Source organism: Pempheris klunzingeri, chromosome 21, assembly GCF_042242105.1.
Source record: "Pempheris klunzingeri isolate RE-2024b chromosome 21, fPemKlu1.hap1, whole genome shotgun sequence".
NCBI classification, from domain to species: Eukaryota; Metazoa; Chordata; class Actinopteri; order Acropomatiformes; family Pempheridae; genus Pempheris; species Pempheris klunzingeri.
This window is the reverse complement of record NC_092032.1, coordinates 18,035,765-18,059,736: the sequence shown is the minus strand read 5'-3', so window position 1 is coordinate 18,059,736 and position 23,972 is coordinate 18,035,765. Positions and strand designations below refer to the sequence as shown.

The following is a 23,972-nucleotide window of genomic DNA, read 5'->3' as shown; positions in this document are numbered from 1 at the left end:
TTTGTTCGTAAATCACAGCTCAAGCACTGCAAATAACTGGGAGTTGATTACTATGTATAAACTCTACGCCTTGATAGAGCCAAACTTGGAGTAAACATGTTGTTGCTTTGTATTTTGGTGCCTGGATTACGATGCAGCACCACACTGGACTCTTGGTCGTACAAAACATTTCAATCATCTTCAACATCATCATCAGGGGCTCTGAGAGCTTGTGATGAGCATTTCAAGAATCAAGAAATCAAGCAATCAAGAAAATAATCTATAGATTAATCAATAATAGAAATAGCTGATAGTTGCTGCTCTCTCGGTAGTAGTGGCAGCATCACTCAGACAAGGTCAAACAAACTGCTCGTGCGATGAACACTGCAGACCATGAACCAAATTATTGAATGAAATAGTGATTCAACATTCACAGTAATTCACCAATTTAAAAAGTGGAGTTCGTATTGTGCTTTAAGTTGGATCAACAAATGAAAAACTCTCTTACGCCATATGTTGTTTATGCACAGGCACACAGAACAAAAATGAAACATATCTTTCAAATCTCCCAAATGAATTTCTCAAAGTAACACAGAAAAGCCTCGGAGGAACAACAAAAACAAGAACAAAATGAGTCAGAACCAAGGAAACCTCCCTGGTGATTTAGGAAAGGTGGAAACACATTGTGAGAGAATCTGAATCTCAGTTGAAATGAGGAAGTTGTGGTTTTCATTTTGCCCAGAAATGCGCTCTTTCAGTGCATTATGTTCTCTGTTTTCATGGCACTGCAGTAGTTTTAGCTTTTAGCAGCATTTGTAATGATGTATAAAGAGAAAAAAATGTCAGCGTGACATTTTGTCTCCCAGCCCACACAACATACTGCACACCATCCTCACACTTCTCTACGACTATTCCTCCCCACCTCCTCCTCTGTCGTCTACATCACCAGCTTATTCTTTATTTGGACGATGAGGTGGCATATTTGTCTGTTGCTGCTCCTAACACCCCCCCACGAGTCTCTGTGGGCACTTGAAAAGCAGCGTGGCGAGCATCTGCGAAACCCCCAAATCTCTCGCACTTCATCCTCTCATGTGGGAATCTACCTGGCAGCAAGAAAGCAAGCTTATCTGTGTATGAAATGCTAATGTGAATAGCCTCAGCCCTACTTTGTGGATGAGAGCACACAGGCACGCTCCTTGTTGTAAAACCCACCTGCTCTGTGTGTTTTAGCATGTGTGAAACGGTGAAGCCTGCCAAACTCCGCTGGCCTCAACCTGAATTTAGACTTCTCAGACATGAAGAGAACCAAGTGCTGTAGGTGATATGAATATATTTCCATCCTGAATCTACCTAGTGTCTTTTTCTCTTGTTCTGTTTGGCAGAGGATGAATTAAATCCCCAAAGTATTACAAGCTTATCCAAGTAGTTCTGAAAAGATTAATCAGTTCATTGAGAAATTGACTGATTAGATTTTTACTGAAAAAAAAAAAGAGTCATTTATCAGACCAGCTTGATATTTTCTGATATGTGATATTTTAGGATTTATTGCTTGTTCTGTTCTGTATCACAGGACAATTAATTCATGCTTTTAAAGGTATGCTATGGAGTTTTTTGGTAAAGAAATAAAGATATGTACTTCTCACCCAAACCCTCTGTGTGCATCCTTTAGGCCTGCTAAACATGATAACTCATTTTCCTTCCCCATAAAACATTTACAGATTTTTGCCAGATTTTGAAAGACTTGCCAGACTTGTGAAATTCTATCAAAAAGGAAAACTAGTAACTTGTAAAACTTATTTCAGTTTCACAAATATGAAGAGTCATGCTTTGAACATTGGTTTGATGATTTCCAATGTAATTTTGTATTCACATTCCGTACCACAGTAATATTGATAACAGGAAATGTCCATATTAAAATAATACTTCCAGAATGAGCCCTCAGACCTAACTTCAGGGAAAAAAAACAATGGTCATGATTGTATTCATATTGTAGAACAGACCATTAATCTGCTAATTGAAAAAAATAATTGGAATTTGCTGCAAAATATTGATTAGTTTAGTTAATTATCCAAAGTGTCCAATATTCACTGATTCTGGCCCTACAATGTGAGTGTTTGCTGCTTTTAACATATTTTCATATCACAGTAAATTGAATGTGTGTGGGCATTTGAATGTATGAGGTGGATGAGGTGCGGGAGAGGCTTCAGTAAGAGCGGACAGAGATGATGATGATGATGCAAGTTGAAAAAATGTGTGTCTTTTCCCTGCAGTGGCCAGCAGATGGGTTCTGTCTGCTCCATCCTGGCACTCCTGCTGTATGATTAGAGCTCAAGAATCCAGCCATTAAACACACAACAGATGGGACATTTTCCATCTTCCACCCAGCTCTCATTAAGGAGCGAAACAACATATAGTGGGGTTGACGGGTAGAGACATGTTTTCTAATGTGACAGCAAAAGAAAAAGTGAGAAAGAACTCCTCCTTCACATATATAATTGAGGTTGTTTAACTTGGCTTGTAAACACGAGGAGATGAAACCATCAGAGGATTCCTGCTCTCATCTCAACAACCCTTGCCTTGCCGAGCTGCATGAGGAGTGGTGCGTTTTTGGGTTTGAGGTAATCAGAGCTGAGGGTTAGGACAGATGGCGTTTGGAGAGTAGCTTACTGCAAGGACGAGTTGCTGTTGACTTTGGGAGATATGGTGGGAGGGGGTGACTGACAAACCATCCTGCCCACATGACTCGGTGGGAGTCATTATTGCAATGGGCCTAATTACCTTCAGGTCTAATCTGTGTTTAAAAACCTGCTGTTTTTTGCTTTTAATTACCCACAAGTGTTGAAAAAAGATTGAAATCCAAGGCTCCAGCATTTGTTTGTGCATGACAGAGAGAAAATAAATGCAGATTTCTTTTATAATATGTCATATTTTCAAGCTTCAGATGCTTAATTATAGCTTGAGTGTAGTTCTGTATTTCCTGGACTGTTTACACGGAGGGCTAACTGTCATCGTTTTCTACAGTACGAGTGTTTGACAGCCAAGAATTTTCTTTTTTTACAGCTTACACCTTAATTTAAAATGTTACTCAGACATAAATTTACTCTTTTTACCCTGCCAACTAAATTACTCTCCCCATCATCACTTTAGGGAAGAAGACAGAGAGTTGTTATCTGTAGGCTCGGGTCATGATTATTAGATGATCCTATGGTTGTTATCTGCCAACCATCCTAGGGTTATGTAATATGATCAAAGTCGTGCACTTACAGGTGATGTTATGTGCTCAAGTTAAGTTGGAGAGCGAAATACCAATTGTTCGCCTCTGGAAAAGTACAGAAATCGATGTAGAATGATTGTGAATTTTAATTAAAAGCAAGTGAGAGCAGTTGTAAGTAGGACATGAGATTTATGAAGATGAGTGCAATTAATTTTAGTCTCGGGAAGCCTGAAGGTTAGAGAAGCATGTGGGTGACCGTGCCATGTGTGTTGCCGGTCTGGATTTCAGGACATATTGTTGGCTAACTACTCTCAAGGTGACCAAGGCATTTAACACCAGAGAAAACTGGGATTTTCACAGGTTACATTGCAAAAAACCTGTTCTTATGTTGCTGTGCGGACAGAACCTTCATCACATTAATAGTGGGTAGTCCTAATTTGCGAACAAACCCAAAAAATCGTGATATTACTAAATCATGCATCTTACAAATCCTGAGTTAGATCAGAGTGGAAAAGGTGCTCACAGGTTCGGATTGTTTTTGTGGGAAAAATAACTGGTAAAACAGTTCATTCAGCCATGACTCTATGCGTTTTCTAGTAAGATGGCATTGTGGAAATACTACAGTCTGCTTGGCTAAATCCCTGAATTGCTGGCACCTCTCTTCAGCCTATTTATCTCCTCCAATTTCGTGGAACCTCCAGGGTGTGCCGCACATTCAGAGGATTGCCCTGCTTGTGAGGCTGATCAGACTAATCTTCTTCCTTTCACAAACAATGAGCTGGGTCAAATCACCCAATAGACTCCGGGAAAAGGCGCTTAGTTTTAGTACAGGTACAGATGAATCAATTGCATTTTTACAGTTCTGCCAAAAGTGGCTGTTATCATTTGTCAATGTTCTATTATACAGGATTTTGTTCAAAAGTACAGATCATGATAGAGAAAGTCCAAGAGTAGTTAGATTCACAGTGCAGCGCTAAAGGTATATGACAGGTGTAGCCCCAGAGAAAAGGAACATTCAAAATCTTTGTCCAGCCTGATTCCTCTAAACAAAACTGTGCTCACCTTGTCATCAATATGAGATTTTGACCGTTTTCTTCTAAAAAACCAGCTCTTGAGAAACAGCCTTCCTCTTATCGCAGCCCAATCATGGTTTCATTCATAAACTCCTTTTTTTTTCTCACTGCACTTATTTTTATTTGTCTGAAATAATCAGCTCTTGGGATAATAGTGAGATTCAAAAGAAAACTTGATTGGCTTATAAATGAGCCTGCACAATAATAGAAATTCAACTCACAGCTGTATTTGATCTGTTTTTAAGAGTTGTTTCACCTCTATCAGCCTATGGGCACAGCACCTGTCTTTTCTTAAGCTTCTACTGTTATTCTCAAACTGGACAGGATAATTTGTTTTGGATTGATTTATTCTTTTGCTCCTTTGCACCTTGTTTCTCCTAAAGGGGGTTAGGAGAAAAGGGCTGAATTCAGTAATCTCCAAATACGACAATTTCTTTTTGTTGTGAGGGGCTGCTTTTTTTTATATTTAATGGACCGAATTCCTAGTTGAGTTGCATGAACTTAAAGAACTTCAGATAAATATTGACAGTTAGTTAGAGAGAGCTGGCAACAGGACATCGCTTAGAAACAAGATACTGTTTTTTTTTCTGGCATGGGACTAAAATACGTTTATCAAAACAAACCCAAAGTCATTGTTTGGGGTCAATGCGAAATGCTGCAAAGCTTTTACACAGAAACAAATTTTACACACACAGGATTTAAAAAGTGAAGGAAAAGAATGTAGAAAAACTTTCTAGACAAATGTTCCTCCAAACGTTCCTGCGTACTAAAGTGACTCTCTGGGACAAATAAATTAACTAAAGACTCCACTATTGCCTTATAGGAGTGGGTCATATGGATACAACTCTCATTTATATTGTGTATACATATAATGTGATATAGTAAGATTTCTGGAAATTCAATTAAGAACGTCTAATTAGATAAAGTACCAAACATACTTGTTGGTCTTTGGCTAATCAAGAAAATTAAACACCTGAAAACGTAAAGTGCTTAATCACACTGAGTGAGCAATCATATAAAAATCTATTTTTATTTTTTTATCCAGCAGCCCTGCTCATTGATTTGCACCTTTGCCCACAATAACAAAATATACCCTGACATATTAAAACAGTAGCCACCAGTCTTTGATGGTAGATATTGTCTCACTGTTGATTGATTGTTGCCTATCCCTGTTAACAGTATACTCTGTATAAAAGCCTATATTATTAAACCTACAAGCCATAAGCAATTAAACTGTCGCAATGGTTCTAGATAAGATGCCAGAATACATTATTCATCTGTTGGTGCACAAAATGTCTTTCAGCCTCCATTTAAGTATCTGTTTCAACAGGTTTGTGGAGAGGTCCTTCTGATTCAGCAGACACAACAGAGCAGAAACATTAATTCATGGTCAGGCGTCAGCAGCATGTCCCAGCAGTGCTACAGTCTGATTTCTCATAAAACACATTGCTGTGTCTCTAATTGTCTCTGCTGCTGTTGTCTTCCCGTACTTGTTTATTTACCTCGGCTCAGTGAAACGGCAGCTTCAGACCACAGGAAACAAACGGGCACTATAAGTGGGTGGGAAATGTTTGTATTTGCTCCTTTCGGATGAGGTGAAAAGTCAAGAGTCTCTTTTGCTGTAGTCATCTCTCTCTGACTGGTCCTCTTTGTTCTGAGGATAGAACAGTGGTTCAGTGATACGTGTTTTGACCCGCCCCAGTCCTCTGCTATCTGGTGTTTGACATCAGTAGAAAGCTGATGCTGTGAAATCGAATGCAGTGGGTGAGATCTCAGCAGGAGTCCAAAACATTAGCTATTAGCGGCAGGTGACAGGATCCTGCTCTGCTTCTCTGCCAGAATGAATAGAGGTGCGTCTCTGTTGCTGCTTTAACAACTCTCCCTGCTCTCTTTTACTTTATCTTTCTACCGTTTTCTTTTAAGTGTTTTACCACCTGCAGTCTCATCAGTGGCTGTGTGTGCATGCAGAAACTGTTGGTTTTACTCTGGCTTAGGTCTTATTCAATTTTATATATTGTTAACATGACCAGTTGATTCCCTGCAATCCTCTTTCCATGAATAAAACAGGAGACAGAGATACAGTATTTTCTGTCTGCCTATGGTCCCAGCTATAAGTTGAACAGTCCACCAGCAAAAAAATTAAATATATATATATATAATATGAAAAGGTTCAAGGTACAACTGGGGGTGAAGGGAAGAGAGCATAAAGATGGAGGAAAGGGTATATGGGAAGGGAAAGATTCTCTGGGAAAAACACACCGGTTGGACATATTTTTGTGCAAGTGTACACAATTCTATAAATTCTATATGTGATGTGGTGTAACTCTGCTCAAAATATTAAAGAATTTGAGTGTATGATGTGTATTATACATGCTATGAAAAGGTTTAATTGATATCTTTGTCAGCTGAGCTTTTGTCAGAGAAATAGTTAGTTAGTTACCAGTAACTATGCAGTGGGTTGTAGAAGTAAGTAACATTTTTATCATTGATTAGTTTTAGTAAATATCCTTTACTTGACTTTTATTTTTGTGCACATATACATGTATAGTTATAAACATGTATTGTTTTTTATTATATTTATTGTATTGTCAGGAAACTGACATTTTAGTTTGCTCAAACAGCTGTAAATAGTGAATTTGTCTGGGACTATTTTCAACAGTCGATCAATACACATTTGGTGCTCTAGTGAGTGTTTCAAGCAGCAGAGAGGATTGTGAGGGACAGTAAACTACAGGCTTGTGTGGTGGGGACGACAATGGAGCTCTATGGCAAAGAGGAATTAGCTTTATCAGTCTATGACTACTAAAAAAACCAAAATAATTTCTTAGTTGGATCACGTCGCTGATGCTTTTGGTCCTTTCATGGGATTTGTTGACAATATGAACTACTGAATACTGCCAGCTTTATTCTGGAAAACTGTCAAAGAACAATCAGATGCTTTTGTAGAAGAAAGAATTGCATGCATGTGTAAACATACCTACTTTTTTTTTAAATGTACTCACTCTTTGCATCCTGCCAAAATCTTTGTGGGTGCCACTGTGCTTCACCCAACCTGTTAAACATTGCACATATACTGTAGAAACATGCCATGGGCAGAAGGCTGCTGAAAACAATATCATCATCATAAAAAAATGGGGAAATTATTTCCATTGACAGCCAGATGCTGTTGATTTCGTGTCTCGCTGAAATGTATTTTGCTTAGAATCAGCATGATAATCAGACAATTAGGAGACTGATTGAAGAGAACCCCAGGAGGCGAAAGTGAAAGCACTGGAAAACATTTTCTCATTCTGACTGACTCAGGTATCACAACCGTCTCACCGATGCTTTGACTGCGTAGGATAATTTGCTGTAGTATTTGGAAAAGAAATATTCAAAAGAACTAATCCATCAATGTTCCTTTCCAGGGCTTGATATCATTTCCTCAGTTGTTGGAAGAGGACAGGGAAAGCAGGATTTGGGCGTAGACATACCTACACAGATTAGAATCTTTTCCCAGATTACATGTGTAGTGTGCGGCTGAGTATTTATCCAGTTTTTATCCAAGTTGATGTAGAACAGACTTTGCCTTCCCTTTCACTGCCTGGGCTGGCAGTACGTATTACACATTACATCCACTGCACTCAGTCAACATCACCAACAACTATAGTGGAGCTGCGTAATTTGCTTGTAGAGATATTTGAAACATGGGGATTAGTCAGGGGTTCTAAGCACATCTTAATCCATATATATGAAAAAATATTTACATTTATGAAAAAAATAATTCAGTGATTATCCTTCAAAGTATGTGACAGTTGTAAGTTGCATTAATGTTTCGTTTAGCATTTCTCACTAATGTTGTCACATACATTGTAAGAGATAGAGAGCAGCAGCCTTTGAAGTCTGTCAGCTCCTAGATCCTATTAAATATCAAATACATGTGTTTGTCCTCTCGATAATCCCCACGAAGCTGCTATTCTACTGGAGCTTTGAATGTTGGACCAACTCTCCTGCTTTAAGCCAGTGGTGCTTCTTATTATTTAGGGAAAAAGTACCGAAACCTCCTTTTACCTTTGTTTGTTTTACAGTGTTGACTCACTTTGCTTTTTGGTTCCACTTGGTAATGCAGGGAGTTGTTTTTCCATTTAGAAGGAGCTGGCCGTTTTCTATTTTTCATATTACTTGGTATGATTACTGCATATCTAAGAAGAACATTAGTGACATTTTCCTATCCAAAGTCTCACTCCAGCTGTTAATTTGTAAAACAGCATTATACATATTAGGGATGGGTCGTGATTTTCAAACAGTCAAATAGTCATTACATTATAAAAACTAATTGGTTTATGTGACTGATGTCTTAGTGTTGTTTTAAAAATATGTTTTCACTTCTTGTTACTGGGGCCTGGTACTAAGCTTGCCAGGAACAGTAGCTTATCCAGGGTGGTGCGATGAAGTCAGATCTGTAATTACATGGGAAAAAACAGAATTTTCTAGATATTTCTTTTTTTTGGGTACAAGCTCGGTTAGCCTAGCTCTTATCCCGACTCTCTCTCCCCTTCTCCTTGGCTGATCGCCCCTCCTACTGTGTCTGGCCGGATGGCGGAAGATGTTGTGGTCGGTGATCGACTTATGCTTTCGCTTTAATCCGAACACTTAATTAACAAACGCATAAAATTTTACAGATTTTTACAATTTTACATCTGCAGGTATCTGGCAGACATCATCATTTATTTGCACTGTTCGGATACATTGCATTGACAATAGTGGGCATATCTGTTGACGGTTGAAAGCCCCAACAAAGCCAATTAAGTGGACCTTTGAGCGGATACTGTTTTGTCACACAGCAGGTGTACTATTGTGTAATCAGCAGGACATGGCAGAGCTGGTAATGTCAGCAAGAACTTCTTTTGGCTTGTTTGCAAATTGAGCATCCTGCGTCCTCCAGTTCAAACTTGTACGCCAAATTCCTCTTGAGAGATCCCTCATATCTCACTCTTTAGAAACCTAAATGAGATTCTAAAATCGTTATTTCCTTCACACAGGAGGGCATCTCAGAACAGCAAGGTCAAATGATGCAATGCCCTCACATCCAAAAACAGAGATTATGAGCACTTCAGTTACATATCTAAATTTAAGATCCACTCCTGGACAAGGCAATTATCTGTAATGCATCCTCTGTAAAGAGCACAGAGTGACACATGTAGGTGTAATGCACAGTCTTGCAAACAGGAGTCTGACAGAACTATAGTTTTGGTTCAGAAAAACAGTTTCCTTCCGTCTTTTCCATTCCACTGCCTTCTAAAAATCACCCTCTGCCTTCTGTCTGAGTGACTTGATGTCTGTCCTTATCATAGAAAATGTATTTCTTCCTGCCACACTTATTATTCACCACACTGAGGCACACACTAAGCCTCGCAGTATGCCCCGGTCATGTTAAAACACCCAAATCAAACCTTTTTCAAGATGTTTTTAATAAAGCTAAGTCATCCTGAGTCACAGGGTCAGTGCTGCTCTGCTCTGATACGTGGCTGTGACCTCACAGGGCATATCAGTCTGACTCTGACTTACAGACATGGGCAACCTTTTAATAGCACTGTAACTCCTCAAGTCTAAACCTGTTTGTACCATTTGCACAATGGCAAAAATGGCTGTAACACTGAAACTAGATTTCTTATTGCCTCTTTGTACTTTATCACAGTCAACCAGTTTGAAGTGCATGTCCTCATCTGTACGGATTTATGAGTTCCAATTTAATTGGAGGGAATTAGTGGACATTTAGCTTCTAATATCCATCAAATTAATCTCCAACTCTGTGTTTCTTTTTCCCCTCCTCTCTCTCTTAGGAAATCCAGAATGGATTCCGGGATTAACCTCTGCTCTTGGTAGAACTACCCAGAAGTTCACGTCCATTTGCACAGCATCTCACAGCCTGGAAAGTTCCATAATGTAAATGTATCTTGCTTATTTTTTTGTTAAACCTTTGGCTTTGGGCCATGAATCTTAGGGGATCTACTGGGACAACTTTTTCCTTAGTTTGGATTTAGATTCCTCTTTTGCTGGGACTACTACACGGGTCTGCAGCGGTGGCTAGTAGTGGTGGCTGCGGCGGCGGAGGTGGGAGGACCATACCACCTTGGAACACGGGGATCATTTTACAAAAGCACACACCACCATGAGGATATCCGCCACCTCCTGTCTCTGTCCCTTTCTGGTCTGCCTATGCTTCATCCAGAGGTGCTACGGGGCAGGCCACCACCTCCCCGCCAAAGTGCCCTCCAAGAACCAGACCAAACTGGCCAACGGGGAGACGGAGGTGCACCACAGGCCTAAGCGTGGCTGGATCTGGAACCAGTTCTTTGTTTTAGAAGAACACATGGGACCAGATGCACAGTATGTGGGAAAGGTAAGATTTTTATTGAACTGACTAACTGTAAAAAAAAGAAAAAAAAGAAATCTTTTGATCTCAGAGAACTTGCTTTTGAACAGCTTACTTGGCATTTTTCTCTCTCCTCTTGTTTATTGAGAAATGGGCTACAACAGGAGCAGGTTGTTCTATTGTGGGAGATTGCCACGTCGGCATTGTGCGCACTTTCTACATCTTCTGATGTGGAAATTTGGGTCTCATTTGTGAAGGTGTCATTACGATGTCTGACTGAATCCCTCTTATGATAATGTCCAAAAAATGTTTTATTCTCTGTAATTAAGGAGTGCCTCACAGCACGTCTGCCACTCTGGGAAGCCAGCTATACAAGAGTGGATTCAGTTTGAAAGTGAGAATAGCCCTCTACATCAAGCTGTCTTTGAACTGAAATATTAGATTTAGTCTCTCTGTGGGAAATGAACCCAGATTTGATCTCTTGGTGGGAAATGAACCACCACAGTAAGGAATTGGACAGTAGTGCAATGGGGACATAGCAAGTCAGGGTGCCTCATCGTTAGAAAATTTTATGAATGCAATTTCAGTGTCGTTTTGTTGAGTGACTGATGTCCCTTGCGGTGGGAAAGATAGTAGTGGATATTCTTCTTGCTTGTGCATAGGGTGCAGTGTAGCCCTGGTTGTTGGTGGTGACTTTTCTGTTAGCTCCACAATAAGCCATAGGGAGCTGGTTAAGTCCTTTGCTTGCAGATTGCCTGCCCTTATCTCCTGAAATGTGTTTCTCCGCTGCAGTGATCATTATTCTAGGCACTCAGGCACAGACTAATCCCCTCAACCGCACTCCGAGAGAAAGAGAATGAGAACGCTCCTCTGACTGCACATATGTCTGAATTTCAGCAACGGTACCATTTTAGGGGGGAAAAGAAAGAAAAGAGGGATGACATGCATGGAAAAGGATGAGAGGGAGAAAACAACAACAGCAAATATCACTTTTCACCTCAAATGTCTGTTTATTGAATAAACCTGGAGTTTTAATCACAAATGTCCTTGTGAAGCTGACCATGCAAGAAAGAAAGGTTATTTATTGGTGAAATACGTTTTTGCTAATATTATTTGATGCATGAATGAACCATCAAATCCCACAGTGCAAACAAAAACTATCCCTCAGCATTTATGAGGCATTGTGTACTGACTATTGGAGAATACCTAAGATGTTTGGAGCATATTCAAAGCGTCAGTTTGTCGATGCAGTAACTGCACGAGGACGTAGGCACTCGAACATTAAATTTGTCCACTTGCTTTGAAGTTCATGATTATTTGGTTCACCGACTGGTTGGCTGATGTGCTAGTTCTACTCCTACCTTAAGGGTGTTGATGTTCCGTGTGTGTGTGTGTGTGTGTGTGTGTGTGTGTGTGTAGTGGGTGCCGCTGATGAAAGCAAAATAAACATAAACAACTTATCCTGGATGATAATAAAGCACTGAGAAGAAACATAAACATTATTAAGGAATCAATTTGACATGCATGTTTAAAGAGATGAGGTCTCCAGATGGTTAGCACAAAAAAAACATTTAATTATGTGGGTTGGGACTTGTGTGCAGTGTCCTAATGTGGCCATGAGACAGAATGACCCTTAATTAGACAAAGACAGGAGAGGAGGAGGATTAATGCACCCAGCACGTACTGCGCTGTATTCTTTTCTTTTTTCTTCCTCCCTTTGCTTGATTAAAAACTCTGGACATTAGCAAGCAGCAAACGAGCAGTTCCACTACAGGGAATTGCCAACACTTTCTTTGTCGATAATTACTATCATAAAAAAAAAATGTTTTGAAACAGACGTTTCATGATAAGAAGTGTGAAATAGTACTCACTGAGATGGAATTCTAATCATTGCATAGTCAACGTGAAAATCAGGGGTGTAGAAATATGCAGTGTCAAACAAGCATCGCAAAGACTTGGCCCTAGCGGTTAGAAATGTTACGTGTACATTTTACCAATACTCTCACATAAAGGACAGCATAGTGACTAGAGTGACTTCTGGGAATAAGTGAAGCGGCCAGTCTGTCAAGAACATTTTTAATCCCCCTGAGGTATGCTCTAATCCCCAGTGACACCTTTCTGGGGGGCTGATGCAGTTGGGAAATGACAGCTTTGTGCATGAGTGAGACGCAAATGCTTGATAGGGGACAGGGCTTGTCCAGATACGAGACAGGAGACAACCCACTATCCCAATGGGAGGTGTGAATGTCTTCATGTCAATCAGCTCAGCGTGGTGCTTTGAAGTAGTTGGGCAGGTTACAGACTGGATAGTAATTTATAGAAGACGATGCAAATCCCCAAATCCTGAATGAGTATGAACCTCAGTGTGCTGTAACTTTGTTGAAGGACAGGGTGCAGCTGTTGGATAAAAGAAAAGATCCTTGGTCATAAATCCTTGAATCAAACCATCATTGGGTGTTTGGGTGCTGCTAAAATATACAATAACTAATTGTGTTTTGACAGAATGGGTGCATTAGCCCAGACTAGGAGGAATAGCCCATGTCTTATCCTGTGTTCATTTGCAGAGCAAAGTGGCAACCTCTAAGAAAGGTGCCTAAATGTTTTATTCATGCCTCTAAAAATGGATTGTACTGTGACAGAATCAGGCAACTGTCTTGTTGTATGTACAGTAATAGCTTAACAGTTGGAAGAAAAAAAAAGTGAAGTGAATCTTTTACATAAAATTGCTTTTCACCCACACATTGCAGAAAATACGTGCATTCAGAATGGAATGTTTTCAGTGTTAAACCAGTGAAGTGTTAGATGAAATAACAAGGAAGATTTCACAGCCAATGTTACATTATTATGCTGTAGTGTTGCAAGGAAAATCCTCCAGAAAATGGCAGAAATTATTCTCAGCAAGCACTGAGAAATGTGAGACATGCACATTATGGTAGTGCATCTGTTTGTAAGTGTAGTAGGGCTACAGATTTTTTTTCTCATAATTAAGTACTATTTTAATTAGTGTTCAGATGCATAAAAACATGTCTGTGAAAAAGACCAATAGTAATTTCCCAGAGCTGAAAGTGGTGTCTTTGGATTGCTTATTTTATCTGACCGTCAGTCATAAAACCAAAGATTTTTAACAATACACGTGTTAAGGATACTCAAAAACCATGTGTTCCTTAATCCTTTGGCCAATTTGAACAAGCAATAAGTATAACATTTACATTTTACTGCTTCTATGAAGTTCTATGCTAAATGTTTTAGCTAATGGTTGACTATTTACTTATCAAGTAGGCACAAGAGTGACAATAAAATTCATTTGGACACAGCTGCTAGCTGCTAAGTTCTCCTCTGTGGTTACCAGCTAGCTGCCAACATTGTCTGCTGTTAAGTGCTGGGCAGGCAGCATATAGCAGTAGCTTGTTTGCAGAAAACAGCTGCATCTCGCAATGAGGCTTATGAACCCAACCTAAACCTAAAAGTAAAACTGTAGTAAAACTGCTCTCAATCCAAAACAATAAGCCAAATGACCCTAAAAAGCTTTGCAGAGCCTTGCAGAAGATATGACTGCAGATTTGGGTTGACACCTGCCACAATACACACAGTCATTTAAACCATTGTTAATATAAATTATTGACTGGTGCAGCTATAGACAATATATGACGATCAAAATCAATTATCTTAGCAAGCAATATAGCATCAATATGTACATTCCTTAAGTGTTGTGTAAGCTGTCCTCTGGCTAAAAAGTTCAAACATATTAGCACCATTTAGACGCTGGCGACTAAAACCATTTGCATTCACTGACAGAGCACAAGGGAGAGACATGTTTTCTGAAGCTGATCTGCTGACGGTTTCATTTCTGTCTCATTCAAATATGAAATTTTAGCAGCAGTTAGAGGCAGAGCCATTAAATGAGTGTCAGAGTTGCTTCCAGGACTCTAATAATCTCATTACTGTACATCAAGAAGTCAACCATCCTGCTGGGAAGACAACGATTCATTCTCTTTCTCCCCGCGGATGTCAAAACAGAGGACAACTATTAGGGCGGATCTCTGGGATGTGCATCAACGGCACGTCTTCAGCACGCCCCTCATCACTGTCTCTTGATGTATGGTCATTAGTGAGGCGCTCCATCATCAGGGTTTACTGTGACTGTTACAAATCAATTGAAGAGAAGGGGGTGCTCAGAGGAGTTGATTGGGAGGATGCATGGCCAAAATGTGGTGATAATCAGACAATCAAGCACGCCCACATAAAAAGTGATTAAGTCCTCTTGAGTGAAGTAAAAGAGCTGAGATTTAATCAAAAATGAACCCACCCCCCTTCACTAATTGCAAATATGAAGCCAAGGCACTGATCATCAGCTAGGGCCCGAAGCCTGCTCATTTCTGCTGCTCTTCAACCCCCCCAGCTCCCTTCACCATGCACATTGTTGATGAAATAAACGCTCCCACCTTCAACTCCCATTTGTGCATCGACAAGGCCTGCTGTTAACTTTAACCAATACAGTTTTCATGAAATCTTTGGAACCACCATCAAGTAATGAAGTAAATCTTACTCCTGATTGTTTCTACAGTACATGTCAAGCACATCTCCCAAGTTTCTTAATGCTTCACCAGAATTGCCTTCTGGGGGAAATAAATATTTGTAAAATGAAATTGGTCTGATTACAAGAGTTGTGAAATCCCAAAAAGTCCACACAGAATCAAAGATGCTGAGCTTGTAGTAAAGCAAGTACAGCTATTTGTAGCCTCGGTACATGTAAACAAATGTGCTTCCCCTGCAGTAACCCATAGGACCTTTTGTGTGTGTCATAAGCTTGGTGATAAATCCACGTTCGATCAACCGGGTGAAATGTAGCCACCTTGGTTGTATCTTGACATTTTAAGCTCTGTGCCTGGTATAAAATGTTATCCTGGATTTCATATAATTGTCAAATGCAGACTTTTATGTTGTGCTTATTCATTTTCTGCCTGCACCAGAAACATAGTTGTTTTGTTCACCGTAATACCATAATGGGTGAAAAGCAGTAAAGCACCATCCTTTAATGCAAGCAGAGACCAAACAAAGCTAGCTAGGCACATACATTATGTGGATCCGTAAATGGAATACAACCAAGCCATTACAAAGGGCATTCACCAATAATGTGATACAACCAGGGACATACATTATACGGATTTGTATAAAGAAGGACAAACCTAGTGCAGAAGAGAGAAGTAGCTGGGAAGAGAAAATAGATGAAGGTCAAGCTGTGTGGCACCTAATAATGTATCAGGATGGCACTCAACAGAGCGTATACTCCGTCGGTGGTGCTATGTAATTGTGAAGACTGTGTTTCATGTCTTGTACTACTTGTTCAAAAAGTAGATATTTCATGTTGTTCCATTGAAGTTTGCCAACATGAGGAGATTAAGTCATTGTCTTGACTCTACCTGAAGATACACATGCATTATGTCTTTTTGAATTGCAGCCTCTACGAAGCATTTTGGCTGATTATCTCAGCACCATGTGGCCAGTCAGCTCTATATTTGTTCAGCAGAAAAATTGGCAGAAATAGAATAATTGGCAATACGGTTATGTCTAAACCAAGACTGAAGGCTGTAATCGTGCATGTTGTTCCATTGGTCCAGAAATGGAGAGTTTGAATCTTCTTTTATGTGCTCTGGGTGAACAGGTTTATTGGTGGTTACACATTGTTTCAGAAGATTTATGCTTTTGGCCATCCATTGCAGCCACAAGCTTTGTGTTAATCCATTCATAGAGACAAGATAAGATAGTCTGCTGTACGTAGTTATTCTTTTGTTGTATACGTTTGGTTGCAAGATCTGTTCTGCTAGAAATAGTTAGTTAATGCAATTACTTGCCAACATTAAAACTGAAACAATTTGTTGATTCATTGATCAGTCAACAGACAGAAAAGTGTTATCATACTCCTCAGAATCAATTGACCCTAGTGGGGATAGATATTACTCGAGGAAATAATCGATAATGAGTAATTACCAGCCCTAGTTCATTTGTAATGAAAGATCTGGTTTAAAATGTGAAGAAACATGTTTAAGGCATGTTGAAATGTTATTACCGACACAATATACATTGGCTTATATGGTAGATAATTGCATACAATGTGGATAATTGTGTCAGCCATACAGGAGCTGGTACATTTTTCTTACACCTTTTAATTTTATTTATTGGTGCAATTTTCACTCCATGCTCTAGTAACTCCTAATTGGTGATTTGTTTTCATTTGTCATCAAATCTGACAGACTAAATGAATGACTGACTGAATAACAAGTTACAGCTCTCCCTTGTGACCCATTAACTTAACAATATTACCCAGCAATATATGAGGACAAAATAGTATTTCAAATGATGTTGTAGTGGCAGATAAATGCCCGGTTAGAGGGTTGCTTTCTTTCTTAAATCTCTCCTCTCTTTGTAATTGACTTAGACACCTGACAAGTGGTACAACAGAGCTAAAGCTAGACTGTTTGGCTGTTAGTACCAATTAGTTTGTGAGCACAAACAGTTTAAAGCTACTCTTCACAATGAGCACACAGATCCCAAACAGTGAAGGAACGTAGCATGTTGACAAAAGGAAGTGAAGATACACTTTCACTCAGGTTGCTCCTCTGAGCATACAGTGAAATTATAAGTGAGGTTTCTCCTTTAGGTAGGAGTGTTTTTGTCAGCGACTTTTACAGCCCCAGACTTTGTTGATCTCTTTAAAGTCTCGAGAAATGCATTGCCAGCTGCCAGCCACATGCCAGTCATCTATTCCACTAGTCTTTAATAAAGTCGCCCATAGAGACAGAGAGATAAACACAATCCCTTGTTTTGATGCCCTGGAGAGGAAAAGGATTCCTCTAAGTCTTTGTGTGGGAGATGACAAAACAACAAGGTTGCAGAGGTCATCGTCTCACCTTCCTCATAATGTTTCATGGACTTCACTGGTCAGTGTGCATTAGAGATTTCCATAAATTTACCTTCATTATTTATTGCATGGACTGGACAATACTGCCACACACACACACACACACACACACACACACACACTTCCCGATTGCCACATATAGTGCTCATGTATGTTAAGCTCAAAATTGACACTAATTACATTAAGGCGGGTAGTCACGAAATTGTCTGTGTGATCAGAATTAATGAAGTTTAAATAAAATATTCCAACCCTTAAGCTAAAAGTGGTAGTAGCAGTACCCTCTGCAGAGACATGGAGCTCTGCATTTGAAATCATGTGACAGAACTTTGCCCCAAAACCAGTTTTGTACAATGAGCTTTGACTAAGAAAGGAAATATGTGAAACACAAACTGTCCCATAAACAGTGAGGGAGATCTCTGTCTGAGAAAGTTGGACACTTTTCCGCCTCTTCTCATCTCTTTTGTATCTTTTGTCACTAATGGTTAGAAAACTATGTGTTCCTGGTTGTTAAGGCAGCAGTTGATTGGAATTATTTGAATGTTTTGAATGCATTAAATCTTTTCTTCTTCGCCAACATGATACGGATTCTCCGGATTCTGTCATACCCAAATATTATTAAATAATTACAAGGGTGTATGTTTGATTTGAGAAGTGAAGTGAATGGGAAATAATGAAACCAGGCTGTCAGCCACAGGCTCAACCTAGCAAGTTACACATTAACATGAAATTGGCTATCATGCTTTCAGTGATGGTAATTCAAAGCCAAAAAAAAACCCATACACCCTCAATACTCCCTCATACATATGAAAACAATATGTATCACTCAGGATATGTAATTAGTACACAATGGACCATGATTTGTTTTTATATAAGATGAGAGAGATTTTCAAAGCAGCTACAACACACCTGAACACCTGAAAATACTCAGACTCAAGTACGGATCCTTATCGCTCAGTATCTCTTTTGTGGTTTGAATGTTGAGTATCCGCATGCTGTCTTACTCTCAGCTGGCCTCAAACGGCTGTACTTTCAGCCCATGATGTTTGTGTAATGGCCTGCAACTTGTTGACACTTTTATCACCAATAGATTTTGGAAGCCAGTACTCGCCATATGCATCATTGGTTTGCACTTTGCCGAGCATGATTTATTGGCTCCTGCAAAGGAAGTCAATGGCTAAATTAGCACTCTGACTGGAGGCGTAATTTCATTTATGAGCTGGACTTAGAGTAGAATGCTGCTGGACAGAGATAGGTATATTGTTGTAGTAGTTATGGAAGTGGTGTAGCCGTAAGTAATATCTCCTGTTCTCTCCATTTAAATGATAAAATATGTAGAAATGGGCCAAACTGTGTCAGGAAAGTAACTGGCCTGCACACTTTGCCGTTGATGTGTAAACATATTCTGATTTCTTGCTTTGAAGGTCGTGTTTCATACTAGTACAATCTAGCAACTGATTAACTACCTGATTCAACAGGATCTTTGACTCCTTATCTAATTACAGGCTTGATATTTACCACTGAAAGGACAGTTGCCTCTCATTGAGTGTCTGCAATCAACAGCAGCTTTCTAATTAGTAATTTATTTGCTAGTCCAGGTTTTGATTAGATGTGGCCTGAGGACAGCTGCACTTCAATTTGTCAAGTAACTTGTCTCAGTGAATGGTTGTGCATTTTGTACTAGTCTGTACTATAGTCTCTTGCTTTTAAATGTACCTCTGTGGTTGTATTTATTGTGACGTAACAGGAAAATACAATCTGGTTGGCCAGAACTCGGGGTTAGAAGGTAACACAATTAAATCCATCCTTCATCCATCCATCATCCATTGGATGATTAGCTGAAATAGTAATTATTTATGCAACAAAAACAAGAGAAAAAAGATTTGATATGTAGTTTGGTCAATAATGGGTGCAGTTCTTTATGATCTAAATAAAACTGAACAGTATTATGATTGATTGTCTCTAAATTTGGGTCACTGTGAAAGTGACTGTCTTGTTTGCAGCTCTAATCCGTACTCCAAAACATTGTAGCTGTGTCCCAGTTCAGGGACTGCACAAGTCAAGCATGACTACACAACAAAGTCATAACATTTGGTTGGTCAGTTATTTTTGCAAGCTTTGCAGACGAATATTATGTAAATCTTTAGATGTGGGGCTGAGTGACATCATGAAAAAAAATAAATAAAAAAAGGTTTTTGCATTCACACATTCAACAGCATATAAAGCACATAATGTTACAGCGTAGTGCTGTGGATTATATTGCCCGACCCCAGCATGTGTTGAGACATTTAAATTTGAACATTTAGAAATTCATTTAGGTGTTAAAAAAAAAAGAATCCTAAAAAGGCTTTTGAGAGGGTGTGCTAGCTTTTATTTAGCCTTGTATGGTTGTACTTTATTACACTATGAGTACATATTTTAATTTGAATATTAAGTCAGGGTGTCACAGATGCTGGGCTGTACCCCTGCTGTCTGTGTGTGTTGCTCAGTTTTAACTACTTAACTTGAAATGTTACATATCATTTTATTATTGTTTTGACTGATGCACCTACGGGTGACACAGCCTCTCTGGAGCCCTGTTAGGTGTTTGACGTTGTTGTGAAAACTCACATATCAAATTGCTGAGTGACAGAGCTGCTAATTTGTATTGAACTGTTTTAATAGTTGTAATTGAGATCTTTCACTTCCAAGTTTAAGTCGCTTTTTATGCCATTTTTTACATTGTTTGCTATTTTTTTCTCTACATTTCAATACTTTGCAAACAGATTATGGACTATGTATATATATTTTCATGTGAGGCAGACTAACATTATCTCCTTACATACATAACATGAATTATTTATTGGTGAGTGTGTGCGTCTTATGTTCTCCAAAGAGTTGAATATATCTGGTTTGAGAAAAAACGTGAGGTGCGCTCTGGAATTCAAAGATTGTTCACAGCTCATTGATGTGCATCTACAAATATGAAATATAAAAATACCACCAGTACCACTAGTATGTAAAGCGTTGCCAATGCACAATGAAAATTGATAGTTCTGTTATGTTGAGCTGTGATATTTCCCTGAGGCGAAAAAGCAAAAAAAAAAAAAAAAAACAAGTCAGTGTTTCTTAACACCTATGTTTTATTCATGGATGAAAATGAAATTGTTTAAATAATGATGTTACTGTAGTGCCCTGGTTTTGAAATGTATTCGTATTGTAAAATATATTTCTATAGTCTAAGACCACAACCCAGCTGAGCAATTGGCATGAAAGTCTTAATCCTCTTGGTGTCAATTATGGCTGAACATGAGGCTTGGTCTTCTCTTATTCCTCTCTCTCTCGTGGTGAGAAAGAAGCAGCGCTCTTCCATCTTTAACAGTCTTGTAAGGATTCCCCCCAAAACTTTAATCTCTAAAGATGCATTTCTTCGGGTCTCCGGTATAGTCAAGCCTGAGAGGGGAATATTGAATAATGTAGTGTCTGAGATAGATGTTGGGAGTTTTCTGAAGATGAAACATGGGCTGGAGGGCCACCATGCAGTGCAGTAATGTTGCAAAGGTTACTGATATATAAAGTGTGTCTGCTTTCCAATGGGCTCGGTAGAGATTATATCAAAGTGTGGTGGTTTAGGTGTGTAATTCATTCTTATAACCCCAGTGCCGGCACATGTACAAGGGCTGCATCTACTGACATTTTTCAACAATATTGCAATTGTTTTGTTGATTATTTTCTCAAATAGTAATCTAAAGAACGTCAAATAATAGTGAAAAATGCAAACACAATTCCAAGGTAGCATTTCCAGTTTTCTGGTTTTGTCAGTCCAAATCCAAAGACATTCAGTGTTCAGATGTAAAACTGAGAATCTTCACATTGGAGAAGCTGGAATTAGATCATGTTTGGTATTCCGTTATAACTATGTTAATTTACTAATTGAATTAATTAACCAATTGTTTTAGCACTAATGATCAGAGCGGTTGAATTCCCTCTTCGTGCATTTCTCCGGCAGTGCACTGTGGCCAATGACAATCTTAAAACCATGAATCATATTTTAAAACTGAATCAAAAGCAACCCTAAGAGGTATGGTGTTGGCAACATTCTATTCTCTGTATTAACACACTGTCTGTTTTTTCCTTGCAGCTTCACTCAAACTCAGATAAAGGCGATGGATCCGTCAGGTACATTCTGAGCGGGGAAGGAGCTGGGACTATATTTATCATCGACGAAGTGACAGGAGATATTCATGCCACTAAGAGCCTGGATCGTGAAAGGAAAACACATTATGTCCTGCATGCACAAGCCTTGGACCGCAACACAGAGGAGGCCCTGGAACCAAAGTCGGAATTCATCATCAAAGTACAAGACATCAATGACAATGCACCCAAATTTCCAGATGGACCCTTTGTAGCTACAGTGCCTGAGATGTCTGAAGTGGGTGAGTAGCACTGCAAAATAAACTGGACCTTCAAATGATTGCTCTTTACTGTCAGCAGATGAAAAAAAATCAGAACTTGAGTGTTATTTATTTGCTGTTTACATATTTTCGTGTTTATAATGCCTTTATCTCTGCAGGAAAGAAAAAAAAAGTATTACAGCAAGTCCGCTTAATGTTGTTTATGTTCAAATAGACTCATGACCACGTACTGCTCCAAGTTGGTTTAAAAGATGGTATTAGTATGAAGACCCACGATCAAACATGTTATTGCCCCATGCAGCATTCCGGTTTGTCCTCTCAGTGATAATGTTCTCCAGAATGTTTGATCTTCTGTAAGCCAGCCGAGTCCTCTTTTTCATCTTTGTTTTCTTATTGCTGTGATGGTTTCCCGGGTGGGCAGGTCTTTGTAAAGCACTCAATAATGCCTCCATAGCAATCCCCGCCATCGAGACTGGAGTCCTCCACATCATAGAGTAGAGAAAAGCCTCTATCCACCCTCCTCTGAGACAGCAGCTCCTCGTATGCCCAGCATCATGTGGCAAACATCTATTTTTTATTTCTTTATTGTACCGTTCTGTTTTTAGCTCTGGTGAACAAAAGCCACCCTTTTCTCAGTCCAGTGGATTCTGCCTCACAGCACAATAGCTCAAAAGTACGGTGCTCAAATATTTCACAGCACCGCTTCAAAACATATGTGGAGGCTGTCTAAAGGGTGGCCAAGCTGCTGTCAGAGCGATCTCGCTGTAAATATACTATATGATAGTGAATTTGTGACGCTGACAGTTTGTTGAAAACATTCCATTTATATCTGTCAGTCTAAAATAATCCCTCCAGTTGTTGAAAAGAAGCAGAAATACTTATTAGAAAAAAGCATCGCAGAAAAGAAAATGAACAGCTTCATCAGTTTCTTGCAGCAAGAAGATGGAAATGTGCACAATTGATTAAATATGCAAACCCCGATAGACCTGTCGGCGCCCCCTTTATAAACAGTCAATATCTTCATGGCTCCGTCCATGAATATTCACGAACAGACACACTTGACACACATACAACTTTGCTAGTCAGTATATTTGTTTCTCTGCTGGAAGTGTCAAGTACATGTCTTAATTTCCTGTGAGGGTGCTGCACTATATGTTCTTATGCTTTGCCTTAAGGATAATGTATATTAACGTGTATTGAACATTATATTTTTAGGTTTAGTTTAGTTGAAGGTGCTTTTGCTACTGTAAGTCTTAAATCCTGCCTGAAATGATTCCGATGACTTGCTGTAGTCTTTATCTTTGAATGAGGGTATACTTGCAGCAGTAATCTGTGTATTGGCATCCTTCGTTTAGTTCTAACGAGATTACTCATTTTAAAGTTTCAATGTTCACTGCAAACTTCATCATCGGTTGCACAAAAAGAATCAATCACCATTGATGACCCAAGGGAGGAAATCAAGGACTGTGAAGGGGAAAATAATTAGGCTTTTTTTCCCGCCCCCTCTTTTGCTGATGTCCATTAAAGTAATTCCTCTTCGGTTCGGTGTCTGCTGCGTCAAATCGGCTGTAACAATCAACTGTCCTCACACTCCAGAGCACTAATCCCCCAGCATTTGTCAATACTGGTGCTCCCATGTGCAGGAAGGGGCTGTCTGGGAGTGTGGCAGCTAATTGGTTGTGATGTTCCTTTTTCCTGTCTAAATTGATTAGCTGGGCATGTGCCAGGTAGTCCAACGTTACTGTTTCGAACCATTCACTCTTCCAATCGTCATATTTTGAGAGTGCGGGATGAAAACAATATCAATTTCCTGCTACTGTATATCTCCCAGTTGAGATGTCTGTAAATGGGCATGCTGGAGATAGTAGCTCTGCATTCCAGTCGACCATTTCACTTTGGGGAAAATCCCTGTGTCATGGTGGTCTCAAAACACAAAGGCAGAGGAATCGTCATAATTAAATGAGCATAATTGGAAACAACGTACAGAAATTGAGCAGATTTGCACACATGGGTAAGTGTCGAGCCCTTTATAAACACTACA

General features: G+C 39.4%; 1 protein-coding gene across 1 annotated transcript in view; it reads left to right on the top strand.

The window, feature by feature from the left end:
• The first annotated feature begins 10,417 nt into the window (after positions 1 to 10,417).
• LOC139220783 (cadherin-18) overlaps positions 10,418 to 23,972 on the top strand; it is a 54,631-nt gene continuing 41,076 nt past the window's right edge. The window contains exons 1-2 of the mRNA XM_070852626.1: positions 10,418 to 10,648; positions 21,658 to 21,952. Coding sequence (XP_070708727.1) covers positions 10,418 to 10,648; positions 21,658 to 21,952 — 526 coding nt within the window. The remainder of the gene's footprint in view (positions 10,649 to 21,657; positions 21,953 to 23,972) is intronic.